Genomic DNA, 21,175 nt, shown 5'->3' on the forward strand with positions numbered 1-21,175 from the left:
ATGGACTTGGTCGATGTTCATAATTCTCACACTTATGATGGTTGCTATGATAAAGATAATGAACGAATCAGTTTCTACTTTATGCTTTCAGTTAAATACATGATGTTTTTGTATTAGACTGGCTTATTTTGATAAGATAATGTTCAATCCCTTATTGTGTTCCTCATTGCACTCAAAAAGTTGTTTCCTCGTGCTAAGATAACCTTTCAGATGGTGCCTTTCTGCAGGGTCCTTAGCATTTGATGCTGAATATAGTCTATGGCTAGAAGAACACAACAAACACATCAATGAGTTAAGGACTGCTGTCAATTTACATGCAAGTGGTCTTGAACTGCGAAGTTTTGTGAATAATGTCATTGCACATTGCAATGAGCTCTATAGGGTGAAAGCAAATGCAGCCAAGGTGAACGTAGTGCATCTCTTGTAAGGGATGTGGAAAACCCCTGCTGAGTGGTGTTTTATGTTTACTGGTGGCTTCCGCCCCTCGATACTTCTTAAGGTGACCTCTTCTTGCTCTCATATGCGTGCGATTTTGCATCTGTTCTTCCATATTGCCCATCTAGACTTCCCTTGTATGGGTTTATAAAAGCTGTTGTACTTTTTGATCATGTATGAAAAGGTCCCATTATTAGCAGGACTAATCAGTTCTTAGTAGTATGTGGAACTTCATTGATTTATGTTTGTGAAAATCTAGAATACTTGCTAAAGATTGGGGTGGTTTCACTTTCCGAATGAATGAGGTACTGTGCAGTGTACAATTGCATTTTTGTGTCACTATCTTCTATAACACCATCGTTGTAGTCTCGTGACCTTGGATAGTTGAGGTTTTAGATTCTTGTCACGCCCCGCGAGGGTACCCTAGACGTGCCCGACACTCAAAGACCATTGCTGGTCTCCAAGCGAACCACCTAGTCCAATCACACATCCGTTCATTCAATCAATCAACGTAAGGCTTAGAATAAAGAAATAATTTAGTAGGCAACTCAAATCATCAATCTAACTCAAATAATAAAGGCCATGGGCCAACAAATCGAACTCCAATCTATGTCGTTAAATAGTTTGACAAGAATAATTCAAGAAATAAAATACTCAATCAACCCATCACTATCTAGTCTATGAAGGCTCTATCACTACTATCTAATTGGTGCCAATGACATGTTCATGACTACCTCAAATCAGAATAAAAAGGACTAAACTCAACGCAAGAATGACATAAGTGGTGTCCTCCGAATGTAGGGGAGGACTCACCAATAAGCTGAGTGCGAATAGATCTTCAATGGTGCTACTATTGAAGATCTCTTAAACCTTTCTCTGCAACATGGAACGATGCAAGTCCAAATAGATGTCAGTATATGGAATGTACGAGTATGTAATATGGCAGAATGAAACATACCTCAATGTAGAATAATATCAGTTCAGATATCTCAAATCAGAAAGATAAGAGAGACTCAATCAAGGTGTCATAAGTCTAAAATAAGAACACAGTTTAGACAGAGAGCAATCATAAACTATCCAATCCAATCTATCATGTACAATACAATTCAATCAAATCATTCAATCCAATCATATACAATCCGATCCAATCCAATCATATACCATCCGATCCAATCCAATCATATACCATCCGATCCAATCCAATCATATACAATCGGTCCAATCCAATCATATACAATCCGATCTAATCCAATCATATACAATCCGATCCAATCCAATCACATACCATCCAATCCAATCCAATCCAATCATATGCAATCCAATCATATTTCATCAACTCCAATCCAATCACATATCATCCAATCCAATCCAATCACATACCATCCAATCCAATCCAATCCAATCATATGCAATCCAATCATATTTCATCAACTCCAATCCAATCACATATCATCCAATCCAATCCAATCACATATCATCTAATCCAATCCAATCACATATCATCTAATCTAATCCAATCATATACAATCAACTCAACAATCACATCAAATGACTCAATTCAATAGATATGCAAATTAAAATTTAGCAATGTTTTACAATTTAACTCAATCATCTATAATCTCAATCAAACCAATCATATCAAGCACAATCCACTCAATTGGGAGTTTTTCTAACCGAAAACCATCACCATATGAGCAAGTGATAGTACAACAAGCCGACGTTGTTGCCACGTCCGTTCATACCTTGTCAGGGTAAGAACGAATCAACAATCATGAATCCATAACCAATCAAGTCCTATCATGTCAGGACAGTAATTTAGGAAACATCCGACTTTAACGGTCTAATCCTCTCCTACGTTTGGCGATGTAGTTATTGGTTCGAGTATGGACTACACTCTTACCCAATTCGGTGCTCGATACTTCTCCCAATACTCAATATGCTCATATCTATCAAGTGAGTAAAGTACTCAAAATACTCATTTAGTCTCTTAGGACTTATTTTCAAATCAACTCATTTAGTCTTATTGGACTCTTTTCAAAACTCAATCAAATCTGGCCTCATTGGACCTTCTTTCAAATCAACTCATCTCAAACCATCAAACTCTTCTCTTTAAAATTGATACAATCTCAACTCAATGAATGCATTTAAAACATAGTTTTTAACTACTCAACTCAATCTCAAAATAGATGTTTTAATGTAAAAATTGTCAACTTGTTTAAACTCCAAATATTCATACTCAAAATAATAATTAAGAGATTTTTCAAACTCAAATCATGCTTAAACTCTTTCTAAATCAAAGATGAAAATAATCATTCTTTAAACTCAAAATAGTGTATAAATAGTTTATGCAAAAATGTCCACAAATCATTTATTTAAAACTCCTTCTCAAACAATCATTTATACTCATATGACTCCAATCAAATCAAATTATGCAAATCACATATCATGTAGTCACATTGGACTCCAATCCATTTCATATCAAAACGTCATCATCAACATAACCTCTTCATCAATCATTTTTCCTTAATTAAATAATGAGGAGAAAACCCTCCTTGGTGTGATGAAGAACTCATTTTTTTGTCCCAAAATAGCTAGGGTTATATTTGGGATAGGTGGGAAAAAGTCCGGAATGCCCTTTCTCAAGAAAATCTAAAAAATGGGTCCAAAAACCTGCAGGCCTAATAGTGGCACGTCGCGCCAAGGACCAAACTTCAGAGACCAGTTTCTGGCGCTATAGTGGCGCTGGGCGCCACTGTAGCCCCAGGCCTGAAATTTCTGCAGTTATAGTCTATAGTAAAATGGTCATAACGTTTGACTCCGAACTCCAAAAATTGCAATCTTGGTGGCGTTGGAAAGAAGACTCAAAGAAATTTAATTTGATAAGTCATGGGCCACCCAATTCATTATATTATAGGAAATATAGTCATTTGAAGTTTACCCTTCTACTAACTCATCCGTAAACTTAATCGATAAACATTCTTTGGACTCGGTTTGGTGTTAGAGATCCCTCATTAGCCTAAACCACATCTATTACTCTTCAAATACTTAGGAAATGATCCTAACTCATATATAAAATTACAAGTCCTTCGGTTCGAGTCTACACACATGTGAAGAAATGTTCGAGTCTTTACGAAAAAAATTTCCGGGGTGTTACAATTCTCCTTCAAATGGGACAGACGTACAATTATTTTATTGAAGCTCTGGGTTTTCTTCTTGCATCCACTGCATAATAGCATCTCTAAACAAACTTGATTCCTAGAAGCAAAAGCTTGGATAAAATTGTGTGGTTGTACTTATCTCTATCTTTCGTGGATGAGAGTTCTTGAGCTTCTTTAGCTTTGGTGTTGTTAGCAGACTTTTGCATATGATGTTAATGTGCTTTCACTCTCTATTTATGGATTTTATGGAGATATTATATGAGTGTTGTACATTATATTTGCTTTTGTTCTTGTGTCATTTTTTCATGCGTCATTCAAAAGTGGATAAATTAAGAACCTCAAGTTGCTACTGTACTCTTTGCAAAATTGAATAGATCGTAATTGTATAGTAAAAGTTCAAAATGCTGTTTCCAAGTCATACACAAGTTTCTTTATCACCAATTATGCATTATTTCTTTATAACCATCTCAGCCCATGGCTTAGATGGTTCAGCATGTGAAGAGAGGGTGTGTGGACCTGCCAATAAGGAGGTGTGAGAGGTTGGTTGTGACAAAGAGTTAGGAGAGCTAGGTAGAGGTAGGCTGACGAAGAACTAAGGGAGAGGTGATTACATAGGACATGATACAACTTCAGCTTAGTAGGCTAGAGGGTTAGTAGGTAGTCGAGTGTTGTCGAATTTTATGTGGGAGAGGTAGGGTGGCTAGCCTCTTCTCTGCTTCTCCTTGTTAGTAGTATTATTATAGTAATCCTGTAGTTTCCCTGTTTTCCGATGTGTATTGCTATCTTTTGCTATTCCTTTTCTTCATTTGCTTTGTACCTTTTCTTCATTGTGTATTACCTCTTCAAACCCCACTCGTAGGATTACACTGGGTATGTTGCCTCATTTCGTGAAATGATTTCCTTGGTAATGTAGCTTCTAGTCAAGCAGGTAGAGCCTCTCTCGGAACAACAGTTAGCTGTCATTTACAACTTGCATCTGTCATCCATTCAAGCTGAAGATGCTCTTTCACAAGGTATGGAAGAAGAGTTGCAGCAATCCTTGTGGGAGATATTAGCCAACGGATCTCCCGATACTGAAGGCTCATCAGGAAATGTAGCTAAATACATGGGTCAAATGGCAATGGGTATGGGGATATTAGGGGCTCTTGAAGGTTTTCTCTGTATCGTTCAGTTTTTTGACATGTGCAAGTCAGGGGCAAGAAAATGTCTACATGACATTTAATGTCCTTAAGAATATGTCTTGTTTATCTTTGAATTAGAAGTCTCTGGTTACCTCGTCCCTTTTATGTCTTTTAACGATTGTCATAAAATAAGCCAAGGGTCCTGTTTGCCAGTGTTCTTAAATCAACAATTGGCCTTCTGTCATTCTGTAGTTTATCTTGTAGAATAAATTGAAAAGTATTCTTTAATGATGAAATTTTCAGTACGAACTGTAAAACTAATTGCTTAAATTTTTTTTTAAATAAAATGTAAATCACGATATCCAATAGTCATAAATATATGATTCGAATAAATATAGTGTCGTTATCTTTGGGGAGGAAGAAGTTTTAATTTGAAAAGTAAACCAAAAATACATTTGAAAAGCATGTTAATATAACTCTATAGTCATTATTCCATTTTCTCTCTCTCCACCATTGTTTTTAACATGATTTCTTTATTAATGTATATGTTTTATTTTAGTCGAGGATCTATTGAAAAATAATTTTTATATTTATAAGGTAAAAATAAAAGACATATCAAATTTCATTACACAGAATATATGTTATTGTCTGTAATTAACACTTTTTCTCAAATAACTGTACCTTATTTGTATATTACAATATAATTTCTCTTCATTTAATATTTACTCTATTTATATATCATTTTTCTATAATTGAAGTTTTTAGAGTCTTCCAAAATATACTACTAAAATAAATGAATAATCTGAGATAACTATTTTTAGAAATCATAACTGATAATTTGAGCTAAGAAAGGAGTAGTAAATAAACAAGTTTTTTGTTTAAATTTCAAAATTGACTTTACAAAAAAATAATAAAAAAAAGGTTAGTTTTCAATTTATCACATGCTTTTATTGCTTGATTTTTTCCACATATCAATATATTATCGGGTTTATTATTAAAAAAAAAAAAAAGTATAGGAGGGTTTTGTTTTCACTTGTGAAAAATTGATCTGGTTCAAGTCAAACTGGTAAATATAGCAAAAGGCAAATAGTTCGTTGTAATCAAAGCAAAATTGATCTTCGTTTTCCCTTTTTGTGTCTTCAGAAATAGGTAGGACTTAGCAGATCTTTGGTAGGTAGAAAATAGGGCAAAAAGCTCGTTGTTATCGCTGCAAAAATGAACGTCGGACCATCTGGTTTCAGTAAGTTTTTAAATCACACATCAATTTTATGTATTTAACATAGGGATTTGCTTGATTTCTGATTGTGTTTTTACTTTGATGTTGTTAATTTTTGATATAGACAATGCACCAGTAACAAAGGCATTGGTAATTGCGTGTACCCTCTTCACCATTATATTTGGTGTCCGTGGCCGTGGAAATCAGCTGGGATGGTCTTATCAGGTACTTTTACTTTCCGGGTATCTCTTGGTTTCGGCTCTTTTTTTGTGGGGATGGTTTTTCTTTTGTAGATTTGGGTATATAGATACTGATGGAATAGTTTTCGCCTTTTGGGTATTATGATGTTGCTCTTTTGCCTCACCCCGGCCTTCTCCTATAGCTATGAAGTGGGTCTTTTTCTGTTGTGTATATTTTGTTGAATGGGCTGGTTATTGAGTTGAATTAAGTTTGAGGGTTTCTAAAGTTGTGAAACTGTGAAAAGAAGAATATAAAGATTGGATCTTTAGTGCATAGTGAGTGGCCCATTATGTTTTCTTTTATTTTTCTAAATCTAGATTTGAATTGTAATAACTCGCCAATATGAGATGGATATGAATACAACTGTAGCGTAGACTGACATGGTACTTAATTTAATGCATATTGGTTTTGGGGAGATTTCATATATTCGTGTTTGAAATGAGAATGCCTCTTTTTATTTATTCTTCTGTGCATGAAATATGTTTGCTCAGTTTGACCCTTGTCCAATTATAAGGTTAGTTGTTAAGGTGTACACATACCTTTTTTAATGATTCTGAAGGGGGAAGGGAACAGAGGTAGAGTACTTTTTTGTGGTTTGTTACGCATTTTGTATGTCTAAGAGCATAAAAATACAACATGTTTAATCATCAAGTCATGCATGCCTATGTAATAGGGAATAGCAATATTTCTGGATCATTTTCCATTTATCAATGTTGTGCATTTCGAGGCTATACTAAAATAGGTTATCTTCTATATCTATCGAACATGAGATGGGTTTGTCACTCCATGAAGGTACCTAACAGCTTTCTTCCTTGTTTGGAAACTTGGATAAAGTTAAATGGTTTGTTTATGAGCTTGGTACCACATAAACTCCTTTGCCAAACACTACAACAAAAACAATGACTAAGCACAATTAGCAGATACAACTAACTAATCTTGAATCCACCTGTACTGTTACCTTTATCAAGTATGAATACAGGTTTGTCTGTGGACAAGCTCACATTCAATTTGTTGTAGACTTATGGTGTATTTTGAGGATTCTTATGAAGTGCTTATACCAATCTCATATCCACTTGAAAAGAGTCCATGTAACATTGAATATCAAGTGGTTTTATTTGTGCCATATATGGTACCGCTAATGCAGCCACATTTGTTTTGAGTATGACTTCATCAAGCTGTTTTATCCAACAGTAATTTAGACTTTATATGCTCACTTGATAGGGTTGCTAATACAATATGTAGGTTTAATAGGCCCAAAAATCTTACAAAATACCCATCATCCAATAGCAATACAAGATGGTAAATGTTCTTCTCCTATTTTACTGTCAGATGTTCAAATCTGAAGGGATACGAGCTCTGTCAAGTTCCATCTAAAGACATTTAACTTGTTTGTAATAGCGGGGTATACACCACATAATTCCTAATTGGTTTAGAAGCACCCAATTCACATCTGCGTGTTTCAGTAACTTAAGAATAATAGGTTCTTATTTGTCCTAATATAAATTTTTGTTTTATAGCTGAGCTTTGGAACTTAAGAAATATAGGATTCTCTTTTAACCTAATATATGTGTTTTCATCTCATTGCTAAATCCATTCTGAATTTTTGGAATTTATAAAATATAGCGTTCTCTTTCTCCGAATATACAATTTTGTTTTATAGGGATTTGTTCTCTTTTACTGTTTTCTTAGGTATGATCTCATTGTTTCAGTAGGATTCCCTGTAACAATATAGTAGAACTGCCAATTGATGCATCTTTTTTGCTTGTGCCAGGATATCTTCCAGAAGCTTCAAATCTGGAAGCTGGTCATATCGGCTTTTACCTTTTCTTCTACCCCTGAACTAGTATTTGGATTATATCTGCTGTACTACTTCCGCGTCTTCGAGAGGCAAATCGGTTCGAACAAATATTCTGTACGTGCTTATTGGGGTAGTACTTTTCTTGGACTAGTTATTGGGGCAGCTTCAGCTTGCTTAATAAACTAATGGACAATTAATAAAAGCAGCAGGTGTTAAATCAAGTAATAGGCAAAAAGTAAAAGTCACAGTAGATACTGTTTTCCTTCTCTTTTCTACCTTTTTTCCCTTTTCCGCAGTGTAGTTTACTTTTCTACGTCTTGTTCTGCAGGTTTTCCTGCTGTTCTCTTTTGTGGTCTCTTTATTGCTTGAGGTTCTTGCTCTACAACTTATTAAAGGTATTGGTCATTTCTACTCATCAGATACAATATTTCCTTGTAGATATTCTCAGCCTTTCTAGAAGTGATCGTGCTTAGAAATCTATCGATATTAGTGAGAGTTTCTTACTGGGTTCTTCACCTTGGTGCTTATCTTATTAACTTTCACTCATTTGAAAGAACTAATAACTGAAAACAGTATCAGAACAATGACGCTGGTTCGTTCAAAAAAAATTAAAATGAGGTGGCTAACATAGAGAATAGAGATGGGGTAATATGGGATATAAGAAATAGTAATGTAAATAGTGATGTTTTGAGGTTGTACAGATATGAAGTACAGAAACTGAGAGGTGATAAGCAGAAATTGAGAGAACAGATAAGAGGCAGGGGGAGCTGAAAAGGATAAGAAAGAGATCATAGAATAGATACAAGGATAATCTGCATAATCAGGTAAGAACCTAGGATGACAGCTTGGAGGGAAGGCTCTCCAGCAGCCCATTCACAGATTCTCGTGAGCAAATTTTTAGCTATCTTTTTCTGCTAGATTCTTGACTTGCTGTCCAAGTCGCCCAATGCGTTTGCCAAGCCTCTTAGCTCTTGCTGCCTAAGTTTCAACCAAGATACAGTAAATTGGAGATCTCTAGAAATATCAAAAGTCGTGACATACCTTTAAGCATCTTATAAAAAATAATAAACCTTTTAAACATAAATTGCGAAATACCCCTTACAAGACGGAAATACATAAATAGCTGAACCTAGAAAGGAACTACTCTCAACAACTACAAGTGTAGAAACTTTCCAAAAACAACCGAACTATAAATCTAGTTACCTCTTTTCGTTATAATATTCCACAAACATTCTGGCCATGATATTTGCATCATTCAAGGGGAATGTGTTCTTTTTGTTCGGGTTATTATCATGATTCGGTCCCATGAAGTGTCTTGTCGACTTTTTCCATTCTTTGTTTAATAGTTCTCATTGTAAATCATCACTGTCGGTGCATAGTGAGCACATGTTGGTTGTAACTATCTTTTACTATTATGAATTGCTACATGGAATTAACAGTCTGAAGGGGTCTATAATCTCCATTCTCTTTTACAGTCATAGCTTGTGATTGCAAATCCTTCGAACAGTTGTACCTGTGTTATAGTAACCATGCAGCATATCATGTAAAGATGTTAGATGAATATATACAACTGTGATTATCTTCTCTTTTCTTGTTTTTGCTTTTGATAAATATTCATCAATTTTGACCTCTTTATTTTGCTTTGAATTTCTGTGGCTACACATGCTGCTTAGGGTAAAATATTGATCTTTGAGGTAGGATAGACTATCATATATATCGCATGAGATGGATTATTGCTCATGGATTATGATCTGACACAAAAATAATGAGATTAGTCAGATGCTTGGGATGATATTATGTAGATATACGGTTAAAAGTATTGTGAGATATTGGGATATGTGATGAGCTTGATCAAGTTACATTAGTAACTTTGTATTCATAGGGAAGCACAGGTTGAGAGTGATTGAAGAAATTCTAGAAGCATTAGAATTTCATGTGATACTGCAAGTGATTAGAGATAGTGGTGAAAAGTCATAGAACTCCACGTGAAATCAATAAATTAATATAAAAAGGGCAGCCCGGTGCACTTAAGCTCCCTCTATGCGCAGGGTCCGGGGAAGGGCCCGACCACAAGGGTCTGTTGTACGCAGCCTTACCTTGCATTTCTGCCAGAGGCTGTTTCCAAGGCTTGAACCCGTGACCTCCTGGTCACATACAAATAAAAAAAAGTTGGAAGATTGCGAGAATAAGCAGTTTCCAATTAGTGACCAGTTCCTGCATTGTTACTAGCAAGAAGGTCATATCATTATTGTTTCATCCTATCTTATATTGATTACTCTAATCAAAGTCAAAATCTATAATGGGTAAGAGAAGCAGCTGCTAAAGGGCTTACTCCAACTGTTCTTTGTTTATAAGATTGATCATCTCTTTGAAAGAATTAGTGCTCAGTTTTGTCAACTTTCAATCATCTCTGGCTTCTAATGCCATATAATATCATACAAGAAAACGGAATACTGAAGCATCTGATCCATTGACATATTTTAATTTTTCATTTTCAGATCCTTCCTTGAGTATCCTGTCTGGGCCCTATGGACTAATTTTTTCTTCCTTTGTGCCCTTTTATCTCGACATTCCCGTTTCTACCCGGTTTCGCATATTTAGTCTGCACTTCTCTGACAAGACTTTTATTTACTTAGCTGGTCTCCAGGTATTTTATACCCTTTATCACGGTTTCCAATTAAATATTGTTCTAGATTGAGTTTATTATCATCCATATTTACTTGATATTTTATCATGCAGCTTCTTTTCTCATCCTGGAAAAGATCTATTGTACCTGGGCTCTGTGGAATAATTGCAGGTTGCTTGTATCGTTTGAACTTTTTCCGTATTAGGAGGGTGAAGGTTTGCCCTGTTCTTGCTTTTCAAAATCCTCTCTCTCTCTGTTCTTATATATATTAAAATTTCGGTTCTACTTGAGTTAGCATTCTCTGAAAATAGTTGATTGTAATCTTATGATCTTAGGTATGTATGTGATACCATCACTTCTCTGTTATTATATGCCTGGAGAATTTGACTTAGTCTTGCATGCACATATATAGAATATTGCTGCTAGTCATTAGTATTACTTTTCTGTACTTGAATTTCATGTAGTCAGAACATGGACCTTCTATCTGAGTTGATGGGAATAACCCTTGTTCTGACTTCTGCATGACTACAAGAAATAGCTAGGCTCCATTTCTCATCAAGTAGTCAGATCTGAATGTGTCTTATAGGCTGAATGCTATTGCTGAAAGGAAAAGCAAATGCTTCCTGTTGAAGGTAATATTGCAATGTAGGAACTTGTAGATAAGCTTCATAGAAGTAGAGAACTCTGAGCACTGTTGTAGAATTGGAAACTGATTTTATGGTTTTGCAATGACGTTCTCCAAATAATTTTTTTCTTGAGATGCTAATGTTGCACCTTTTATCAGACATTATTTTCCATGATGTTTTATTATGAATCTGACCTGCATCAATTTTCTTTCTTTTAGTTCCCAGAATTTTTTACATCCTTCTTTGCTCGACTTTCTTGGCCATCGATGGGTAACTCGCCACCACCTTCAGCACCAGCAAGAAATGCTCCAGGAAGTGTACCAATCTTTGCAGGTCACCAAATGGAGGCAAGTATTGTTTTTGATGCCTTGGCTTAGTTAGTTAATAATATAGTTAACTCTTTTGATGTTTTAAGGGAAGGCTGTGTGTCTCAGTGTTAGGCTAGTTGAAAGAAATGCCTGATCTCAGTTGCTACCTTGGAGTGCAAAAGATTCCTGCTTGTGTGACTGTCGGTCATCTAAAACACATATCTTCCTTGGATTGGCTGTCCTGAAAATGGACCAGTATTACTCCAATTGGCTAAAATATAAAGCACTTAACATCCCAAATAAGATATCCCTTCATGGTTATTAGAGATCGAGATGTTCACAAGTACCAGTCCTTAAAAAGAAACAGTTACAGTTTCAAAAAAAGAAGAAGAAGAAGAAGAGAAACAATTACTATTTGTTTCCCATCAACATCTTACATCCTCTCCCTGGTTAGCTTTCATCTACAACTTTTATCTTCTCTTCATTGGCTTACGTCAAACATAATTGAGAATACTTTACCTTTACTGACCCCAAAAAAAAGAGAATAGTGGAGCTTTTCTACATGCCTTGGCTTCAAGTGAAAGAACTTGTGTAAAGAACAACCTGTTGCTTCTCCTAGTGCAGCAGCCAAGGCATAAAAAAGCTCCTTCACTTCCTACAGTTTTTTGCAATCCTACATGAGTGAGCTTCCTGATAACTCTACTATTCTGACTGTGATGTGTTGTCATCTCCTTCTCAAAAAAAAAGTGTTTTCATCATCCTCCATGTGATCTCCCTCTCTATGCCTGAGCCATGTGTTGAGTAGTAGGGTTGCGCAGTATTGTCATATCACATTAACAGATGTGACGTCAACCATTCTTTCACAGAATGAGTGCCTAAATCCCACAAAATTAGCAAACCCTATTCAGATGACAAAGGCAGCAGGAAGTAAATTGAGCCAACACTTATATTTAACTGGTGTAGCAAACTGATATCCTTATTTTGGGTTTTAGGCCTAGGATATACATCTAGATCTCTGTTGACTAGATTCTCATGTCTTATGTGACTAAGGTATGCAATAGCCCTTTGCAACATCGTTGAAGAACTTGGGAGATTCTGATGCTGTGGTTGTAGAATGGAGGAATGTGGCGTGGAGATCCTGTCTGATATGTGGTTGTAACTCCACATGGGTATCATTAGTAAATTTTCAGTTTTATTACTGATGTGTGGTAATACTAGTTCTACAAGTTGGACCTCCATCTCCTCTGTTCTAGGATTCTATCTCTACCTTTCTAGATATTCTTCTCCTCCGTCTCCTCAGTTCTAGGATTCTTTCTTTACTTTTCTAGGTATTTAATATAGCGGAACTTGGCTTTGATGGAGCTATTATTCGTCTTAAGTTTCACCTTCTAAATTAGCTCTGCTGCTGAGACATATATCACACATTAGGAAACAAGCGTGCGAATTATGTATAAATTTCTTCCTTGTTATGATTTTTTTCCGTTTCTTTTTGGAGTATCATGTCAGTTGCTTCCCGCAACTAACAAATATTGAAAAGAGAAATACAAACTCCCAATGGTGTTCTCCTGGTACAGTTATAAAAAGAGGCAAACTGTGACAATTTTCCTATGGAAGTTCCAATTAAGGCCTCATTTGTTTGCACTTAATGAAGGTCTTAATCTTAATCATTTAGATCTTAGTCATTAAGTCTATTTGTTTTCAAGGTCTGAATCTTAATCATTCAGATCTTAGGCATTAAGTCTATTTGTTTTCAAGGTCTGAATCTTAATCATTCAGATCTTAATCATTAAGGGGTCGTTTGGTTACTGGTTAGAGTTATGCAAGTATTAATTATGCAGCGTTTAGTTATGTAGAGTTTAAAAAAATTAGTGTGCTAATTCTTATTTCTTAATTTCAAAATTTTTAGTGAGCTAATATTTATTATACTCATTGAAATAAATAACTATCTAAATAACACATTAAAATTTAAATGAATACCAATAGCTAAAACAATAAAGTAAATAACAAATAACTAAAAGCATTAAGTAATTTGTATTGAATAGGATTAAGCAATCAAGACTAAAAAGGGGTAAATGTGTAATTTATTGTTTTAATACATGTATAACTAATACCCACATAACTTATTCCACCCTCTATCCCGCATAACTTATACAAAAATTCTCTCATAAGTTATGTAAGTATTAATTATGTAGGATTACAAAAAACGCAATCAAACATTGTATAAAAGTAACACGCGAATAACTTTTATCCTATTTGCAAACCAAACATGGTATAAAATTAATACATGAATAACCAAAGTTATTCATGTATTAGCTTTGTGTTTATTCCATAACCAAACAATCCCTAAGTGCATTTGTTATTCTTATTTTACCGCCACTTAATGGGTCTGAATAGGTCTGAATAATCAAGGTCTATAACAAAGTCTTAATATCATTAAGATGTCTATTTAAGAATTTCTACAAAGACGACAATTTACCATTACTCTATCCATTTTCATCCACTACCCACAACCATCATTTCAACCATAACTACCCTTACTGTCAATCAACACCACCTACCATCCCCAACCACCATCCTCAACCCAACCACAACTACTGTCAATCACCAAAATCAACCGTCATCATCATTTGCCATCATTTGCAATCATCACGACCAACCATTATTACATCTATTAATCACTATCGATAATTATCTTCATTAGTCAATATTATATATCGCTACCTACCATCATCATTCATCACCACCATTAACTATCAGTATCATTCATTTACTAATTATCAATTGCCACCACTAACAACCACGGTAGTAACTACTGTCAACCACTATACCATAAGATACTATCCACAACTACCATCATCGGTAAACACCATCCCAAATCGACACACACAATCACTATTGTTAGTCATCACTACCACCAATTGCCAAATAAAAATTTTAAAATATTTTATTGATATAATATTATATCAATTTAGTATTTATTTTGAATTTTATAGTTATTATTTTTAAACAAAGACAAATTTTATACATTCAGATATTGAGAAAATAATCAGTCTTAACTAAGTCTTAACTATTTAGTATTAAAGTCTTAATGCAACATCTTAATATTCAGAGTATATTCAGATTCAGTTAATGCACATCTTAATATTCAGATATACATTCAGATTCAGACGTATTAATTTTAATGAAAACAAATGAGGCCTAAGTAGTAGTTCCCTTGTTTGCTGATTTCGGTAATTACCGTATCTAGACGCATGTTCTTCGTCTGGATGGTATGAGTTTCTTTCCGGTCATACCTTATAGACTACAAAGGAAAAAAGCCAATTGAGAATGAGTTTCTTATTGCATAGAGTTTATCCAACCCTTCAAATGATGATACCACAAATTAAATGTTTTTCCTTTACATAACCCTCTTCAGACCCGACTTGTGGGATTACACTGGGTATGTTGTTGTCTCTCGTTTTTTTTTTGTGTGTGTGTGGGGGGGGGGGGGTTAATTGGAAAGGAAGTGCTCTCTCTTTTTTCTCTCACAGCGAGAGAACGGCAGTAGATTGGGTGTGACCGTACAAGGCAATGTTGTGAAAAAGCGCTGAAGCGCTCGCTTTAAGCGTGAAGCGAAGCGAGGCGAGGTACTAGCGCTTCAACATCGTGAAGCGAAGCGATTTCGAAAAAGCGAGCGCTTCACGGGAGAAGCGAGAAGCGCGCTTCATCTAAAAGCGAGAAAAAAGCGAGCTTTTTTGGAAAAAAGCGGCGCTAGGTTTTTTTTTTTTAAAAAAAACTGTATAACTTCTGTGACTTCTCCAAGCTGCTCTTTCAGTGTGACTTCTTCAATTCGACAGTCCAACTTCAACATTTCAACGTCAACCAAGTTAGTTTTTCTTCTTCTCTTCTTCTGTTCTTCTGTTCTTCTGTTCTTCTCTTCTTCTCTTTCTATTTCTATTTTTATTTTCATTCAGCGCAGCACTGCTCTCAACTGCTGCGATCTTCTTCTCTTCTTTTCTTCTTCTCTTCTTCTTTTTCTATTTCTGCGCAACTGCTGTCTGCGAAGAATTATTTTTTTCAACTTTTATTCAGCAGTTTGGCCTTTTTTTTAAAGATAAAGCATATGCTCTGTTCAAGTTCATGTTCAAATAGAAGTAGAACTCTTGTTGATGAGTCCTCCGATGAGGAAGAAGATGAGGACCAAGTAGAAGTAGAACCCTTGTTGATGGCACTTCAAGAGTTTGAGGATCTTGTTGAAGAATAGGATTTTGCTCTCTTTGTGATTTGGTTATGCATTTGCTTTATATGTTGTTACTTACGAGTATTATTGACTATCTAGTTACTTTTTAATCTAATTCTTTTGAGTTCTTGATTATTTATCTATGCATATTTTATATTTTATATTTTTATACTAAATAACGCTTTTTCTGAAAAAAGCATGCGCTTCGCTTCACGCTTCTCGCTTCTGTGAAGCAAGCCCCCGTCGCTTTTTTCCGCTTCTCGCTTCTCAAAACACTGGGTCATACCTTATAGACTACAAAGGAAAAAAGCCAATTGAGAATGAGTTTCTTATTGCATAGAGTTTATCCAACCCTTCAAATGATGATACCACAAATTAAATGTTTTTCCTTTACATAACCCTCTTCAGACCCGACTTGTGGGATTACACTGGGTATGTTGTTGTCTCTCGTTTTTTTTTTTGTGTGTGTGGGGGGGGGGGGGGGGGTTAATTGGAAAGGAAGTGCTCTCTCTTTTTTCTCTCACAGCGAGAGAACGGCAGTAGATTGGGTGTGACCGTACAAGGATGGTGGAGCAGAATAGTGAAAAAAGAATATTGAAAGAGGAAAAGGCAAATAGACACACGAATAAAGGAAATAAGGGTCATGGAGATGAGTAATGCAATGGAAATCACACAAGTTCATTTCGTCCCAAATTCCTATTTTCCATAGTAACTTTCAGATGAGATGGTTCATAGAATCTTAGAAGTTTTCATATATAGAAAAGAAGAATAATTAGTCCATATATGAAAGTGAAGTGATTGGTTGGGGGGGGGGGGCGTGGGGGAAGAGACAATGAAAGAAGAGTAAATAATGTAGCTGTGGAACTGTTATATCTACTGCAAAGCTACCTTTTCTGATGTTCAAGTGAGAGTATGGTAATGATTAACCATTGCTTGTCCTCTCCATGTCTACTGGAGAATTCTGAGCCTTATTTCAGCCACAACGTCCAGATGGCTAATGCAAGTGATTGAACTAAATAAACTGCTATTTGCACTCTGGAATCTTGTTTATTATGTTAAGAGTTTTATCAATTAAGTTTAGCTTTCACATTTTTCACTTATGTCGTTGAATTTCAAATTTTATCTGGACCTATGGAATAGAGAGGTCACTTTGTTCAAAATATTAGTGAATTGATGGGCCATATTCATCACCAATGAGTTGATTCTTGGTGTGTTTCAATAAAAACCAACTTCAGTCACATCTAAAGCTTCTATGGTCCTTTTTGAAAGATTATGAACGTTCTAACATGAGTCTACTGCTTTCTCCTGCCTATATCAGGGGAGTTACCCAGCTCCAGTTTCATCCACCCCAGAGCCACCCGAAGATGCTATTGCTATGCTGGTGTCGATGGGCTTTGATAGGAACTCAGCAAGGCAGGCACTCAACCATTCAAGAAATGATGTAAATATAGCCACAAACGTCCTCCTTGAGTCTCAATCTCACTGAGATGGAATTTGCAACAGTTCCTGGAGGTGTTGACAATTTGGAATTTTCTCTGAACAGTTGGATTTACTTTCTCTTCCAATCTTTTAAGGTGCTCTTTGGTTTTTGTTTCTCTGTTTCTTTAGCATTCCATGCACTTGTCTTATTCCAGGGCCACCCTAATTGATTGTAATACCTGGATCAGCATATACTGGGTTGTTCAAATGCATCATTTTAGAGATTAGGTTATGTATAGTTGCAGTGATGAGCTCTTACTGTTATTCTGGTGATTGTAAATCTGACCAAAGTACTCACTCCTATAGGTTGAAAATAGTTTATTGCTTTTTCGAAATCCTGAATTATCATCTTATTGGAGCCTGAATGTTGATTGGTTATTTATTCGACATCTTGGTATCAGGCTTGTGTTATTGTCCATATCATCCACAAACAAATCTTAATCAATTCAACACACTTAGCTAAACGTATAAAAAATTCCCTCGTCTACATTAAAAATATGTCACACACTGATGGAAACAAACCAACATAGCAACTCATAATATATTGGTAAAAATATCTCTGCAGAGGGGTCATCAATATTAATATACAAACAGGTGAAGTTTTTTGCTATTCCATTCTAGCAAGAGTATAATTTGTCTCTTGGTTTCAAATAACTTCCAATCCATGAACAACATAAAAAGGGCAGTCTGGTGCACTAAAGCCCCTGCTATGCGATATTGTATGCAGTCTTACCTTGCATTTTCAAGGCTTAAACCCATAACCTTCTAGTCATATGACAACAACTTTACCAATTAATCCATGAACAACATAACAACTACTATAAAATATTGACTTTGAGATGGAGATATCTTTGAAAAATATCCATAAAGAAAATATTAATGATATAAAATTTTAATGTATTTCACAAACAAATTTTAATCAATTAAATACTCATTTTGAGGGCTTGACTAAACGTCCCTAATTAATGTGGGAGGGATCAATCTGTTCCACCCGACTCTTGATGAGATGTCTAATAATACGACATAAATGACACCATATCTAATTTGTCACTTGCTGGCATTGATACTTGTGCTTAGCAACCCATGTAGGGTCCAAGTCTCCAAGATAGTGATCTTCAAAGTGCCTAACTCAAATATGAGCCCATGCCTTTCTTTTTCTGGTCTTATGTACTCAATTCTCTTTATAAAATGTGAAGTTGAAAAAACTAATCCTGAACTTAAACAAGTCCCCTCACTCCATCTCCATTTTTTTGTTTGAGAAAAAAATGGATGTCCTTGAATTTTCTCTCCCTCTCTTGATTATCATCATGTATTTTACTTATTCTAAACGGTCGTACCTTAGTAATAGATGGTGGAAATTAAGCTCAGTGCCAACAAATTGGCCTCTTGTTGGAATGTTGCCTGGGCTTATTCGAAATGCTCATCGTGTCCATGAATTTGCAACTGATGTTCTTGTAGAAACTAAGGGAACTTTTGAGTTTCATGGTCCTGTTCTTTCCAACTTGAACATGTTAGTTACTAGTAATCCTGCAAATATCCACCATATCCTTAGTAAAAATTTCTCAAACTATCCAAAGGGTGTTGAGTTTCATAAAATTTTTGATATATTAGGAAATGGGATCTTTAATGTTGATTATGAGCTATGGGAGATTCATAGGAGGACCACCATGTCCTTAATGAATCATGCCAAGTTCCAAACTTTATTGGAGAGGAACATGTGGGACATTATCGAAAATGGGCTCGAACCTATTCTTGATGCTTTTGCTGAACAGGACACCCTGTTTGATTTGCAAGATATTTTCCAGAGATTCACTTTTGATGCTATCAGCAAATTGTTACTTGATCATGATCCGAAAAGTTTGTCTATTGATTTACCTCATGTGCCATGTGAAAAGGCGTTCAACGACGCTGTGGATGCACTTATGTACAGACACATCTTGCCAGAAGGTTGCTGGAAATTGCAAAAATGGTTTAGAATTGGTAAAGAAAAGAAGCTCATTCAAGCATGGGAAGCTTTTGATCAGTTCTTATATCCTTGCATTTTGCGGAAGCAAGAAGATTTGATGCATAAAAGTAGAATCAAAGACGAGGAATTCACATTTTTAAACGCGTACATCAAAATGTACAATCAATGGAAAGATGGAGATTTGGGTACTCTGCAAACATTTCTAAGGGACACTTTCTTGAATTTGATGCTTGCTGGTAGAGACACCACAAGTGCAGCTCTCACTTGGTTCTTTTGGCTCTTAACTAAAAATCCCTTAGTAGTGAAAAGGATTAGGGAAGAGATTCAACAACAATTGCATCTCAAAGAAGATGAAAATCTCAAGTCTTTCAACATAGAAGAAACAAGAAAACTAGTTTATCTACATGGTGCTTTGTGTGAAACCCTGAGGTTCTTTCCATCAGTTGCAATTGAGCATAAAATTCCACTTGAATTTGACATTCTTCCGAGTGGTCATCGTGTTAGTCCAAACACGAGAGTTGTGCTATCGTTCTACACAATGGGGAGAATGGAGAGTATATGGGGGGGAAATTGCTTAGCATTCAAGCCAGAGAGATGGATTTCTGAACGAGGAGGAGTCAAACACGAGCCATCTTTCAAATTTCCAGCGTTTAATGCAGGTCCAAGGACTTGTGTTGGAAAGGAAATGGCATTCATTCAGATGAAAATAGTGGCAGCTACCATCATATACAATTATCATATCCAATTAGGGGATGATCAAATAATTTCTCCAAGTGCTTCTGTTATCATTCAAATGAAACATGGTCTGAAAGTTAGGCTCCTCAAAAGGGTTCCTCTTATGTCCAATTTGATACCAAATGCGTGAACAATGGTGTACGTAGGATCTTATGCAAGCAGTGCCGATATATGAAGAAGTAATATAAATTACTATAACACGATCATGCCTCTTAATAAAATATATTCTCAATTAGTTTTTATTATTATAAATGCATCATGTTAGTATCAGTTTTCTTTCAGTTAATGTAAACTCTTATTATTATATATCGAAATATTGTATGACATAGCTTGGATTAACGTAAAACTTTTCAGCATGGTTATGGAATGTTGAATTTTTTACTAACTATTTAGAAAATCCGAATAAAGATGTTCCTTTTTTTTTTAATGTTCGTGCCCCTCGTAACAAATAACTTTTTTAATGATTTATAGAACACAAATGATAAGAAAGCGATGTTGTTGTGAACGCAAAAGACACTACCATATGCTAATCAAATCGTTAACCTTATTTTAAAGAAAAAAGAAAGATCTTTTGGTCTTAGAAGAGCCACACATGTTAAATAACTAGGGGTCCAGCAAAATTTGATTGAGAACTCATGACATGTGAGGCGAAGCTAAAAGTCTGGTCATTGATCTAACTAGTGGTCCAGCAAAATATGAGTGAGAACTCATGACATGTGATAAGGGGCGAAGATATAAGTCCAATTATTGATTTTTCATGTGATTAGCGGTAAAGTTAGACATTTGGTTATGAATTTGATTGAATCCAATAACTTTTATAATTATGGCTTTGCCTTGCATGCATCCTCTCTGAGACCTAATTGTTTGTTATCAATCAGCCCCAACCTAAGGTGTATTATATGTACGTACATATATATATATATAATTTTAAAAATTTTGCACGTTTAGCTATCTTGGAACAATTTTAGACATGTGATGTTTGAAGCTACACTTTGCCTGAAGTTCATAAAAAATGCTGAACTTTAATGATATATACATAAACTTCAAGCAAAAATGTTTGTACTTTAAGAAAACTGGCTGAAGTTCTAACAAAAATAATTAAATTCAGCGATATACAACTTAAATTTGACAAAGATAATAGGTGAATTTACAAGAATAATATCTGCTATTTTCTTTTGAGGAGATATTTTGATATATTCTCTCCTTTCCAAAATAAGTGGTGTTTTAGTCTTTTATTTTGTTTCAAAA

General features: G+C 35.3%; 2 protein-coding genes and 1 pseudogene across 2 annotated transcripts; all 3 read left to right on the forward strand.

The window, feature by feature from the left end:
* On the forward strand, positions 1–4,815 carry LOC129876823 (TGACG-sequence-specific DNA-binding protein TGA-2.1-like; annotated as a pseudogene).
* Positions 4,816–5,718: 903 nt separating this feature from the next.
* Positions 5,719–17,568, forward strand: LOC129876245 (rhomboid-like protein 20). Its single transcript, XM_055951621.1, has 8 exons — positions 5,719–5,954; positions 6,055–6,155; positions 7,942–8,082; positions 8,297–8,363; positions 10,467–10,615; positions 10,708–10,809; positions 11,439–11,567; positions 17,066–17,568. Exons 1-8 carry the CDS (start codon positions 5,930–5,932, stop codon positions 17,231–17,233), a joined length of 882 nt encoding a protein of 293 aa, XP_055807596.1. The 5' UTR covers positions 5,719–5,929; the 3' UTR covers positions 17,234–17,568.
* Positions 17,569–18,372: 804 nt separating this feature from the next.
* Positions 18,373–20,278, forward strand: LOC129876262 (alkane hydroxylase MAH1-like). Its single transcript, XM_055951644.1, has one exon. It carries the CDS (start codon positions 18,492–18,494, stop codon positions 20,055–20,057), a length of 1,566 nt encoding a protein of 521 aa, XP_055807619.1. The 5' UTR covers positions 18,373–18,491; the 3' UTR covers positions 20,058–20,278.
* The last annotated feature ends 897 nt before the right edge of the window (positions 20,279–21,175 follow it).

This window comes from Solanum dulcamara, chromosome 12 (genome assembly GCF_947179165.1).
Source record: "Solanum dulcamara chromosome 12, daSolDulc1.2, whole genome shotgun sequence".
Classification (NCBI taxonomy): Eukaryota; Viridiplantae; Streptophyta; class Magnoliopsida; order Solanales; family Solanaceae; genus Solanum; species Solanum dulcamara.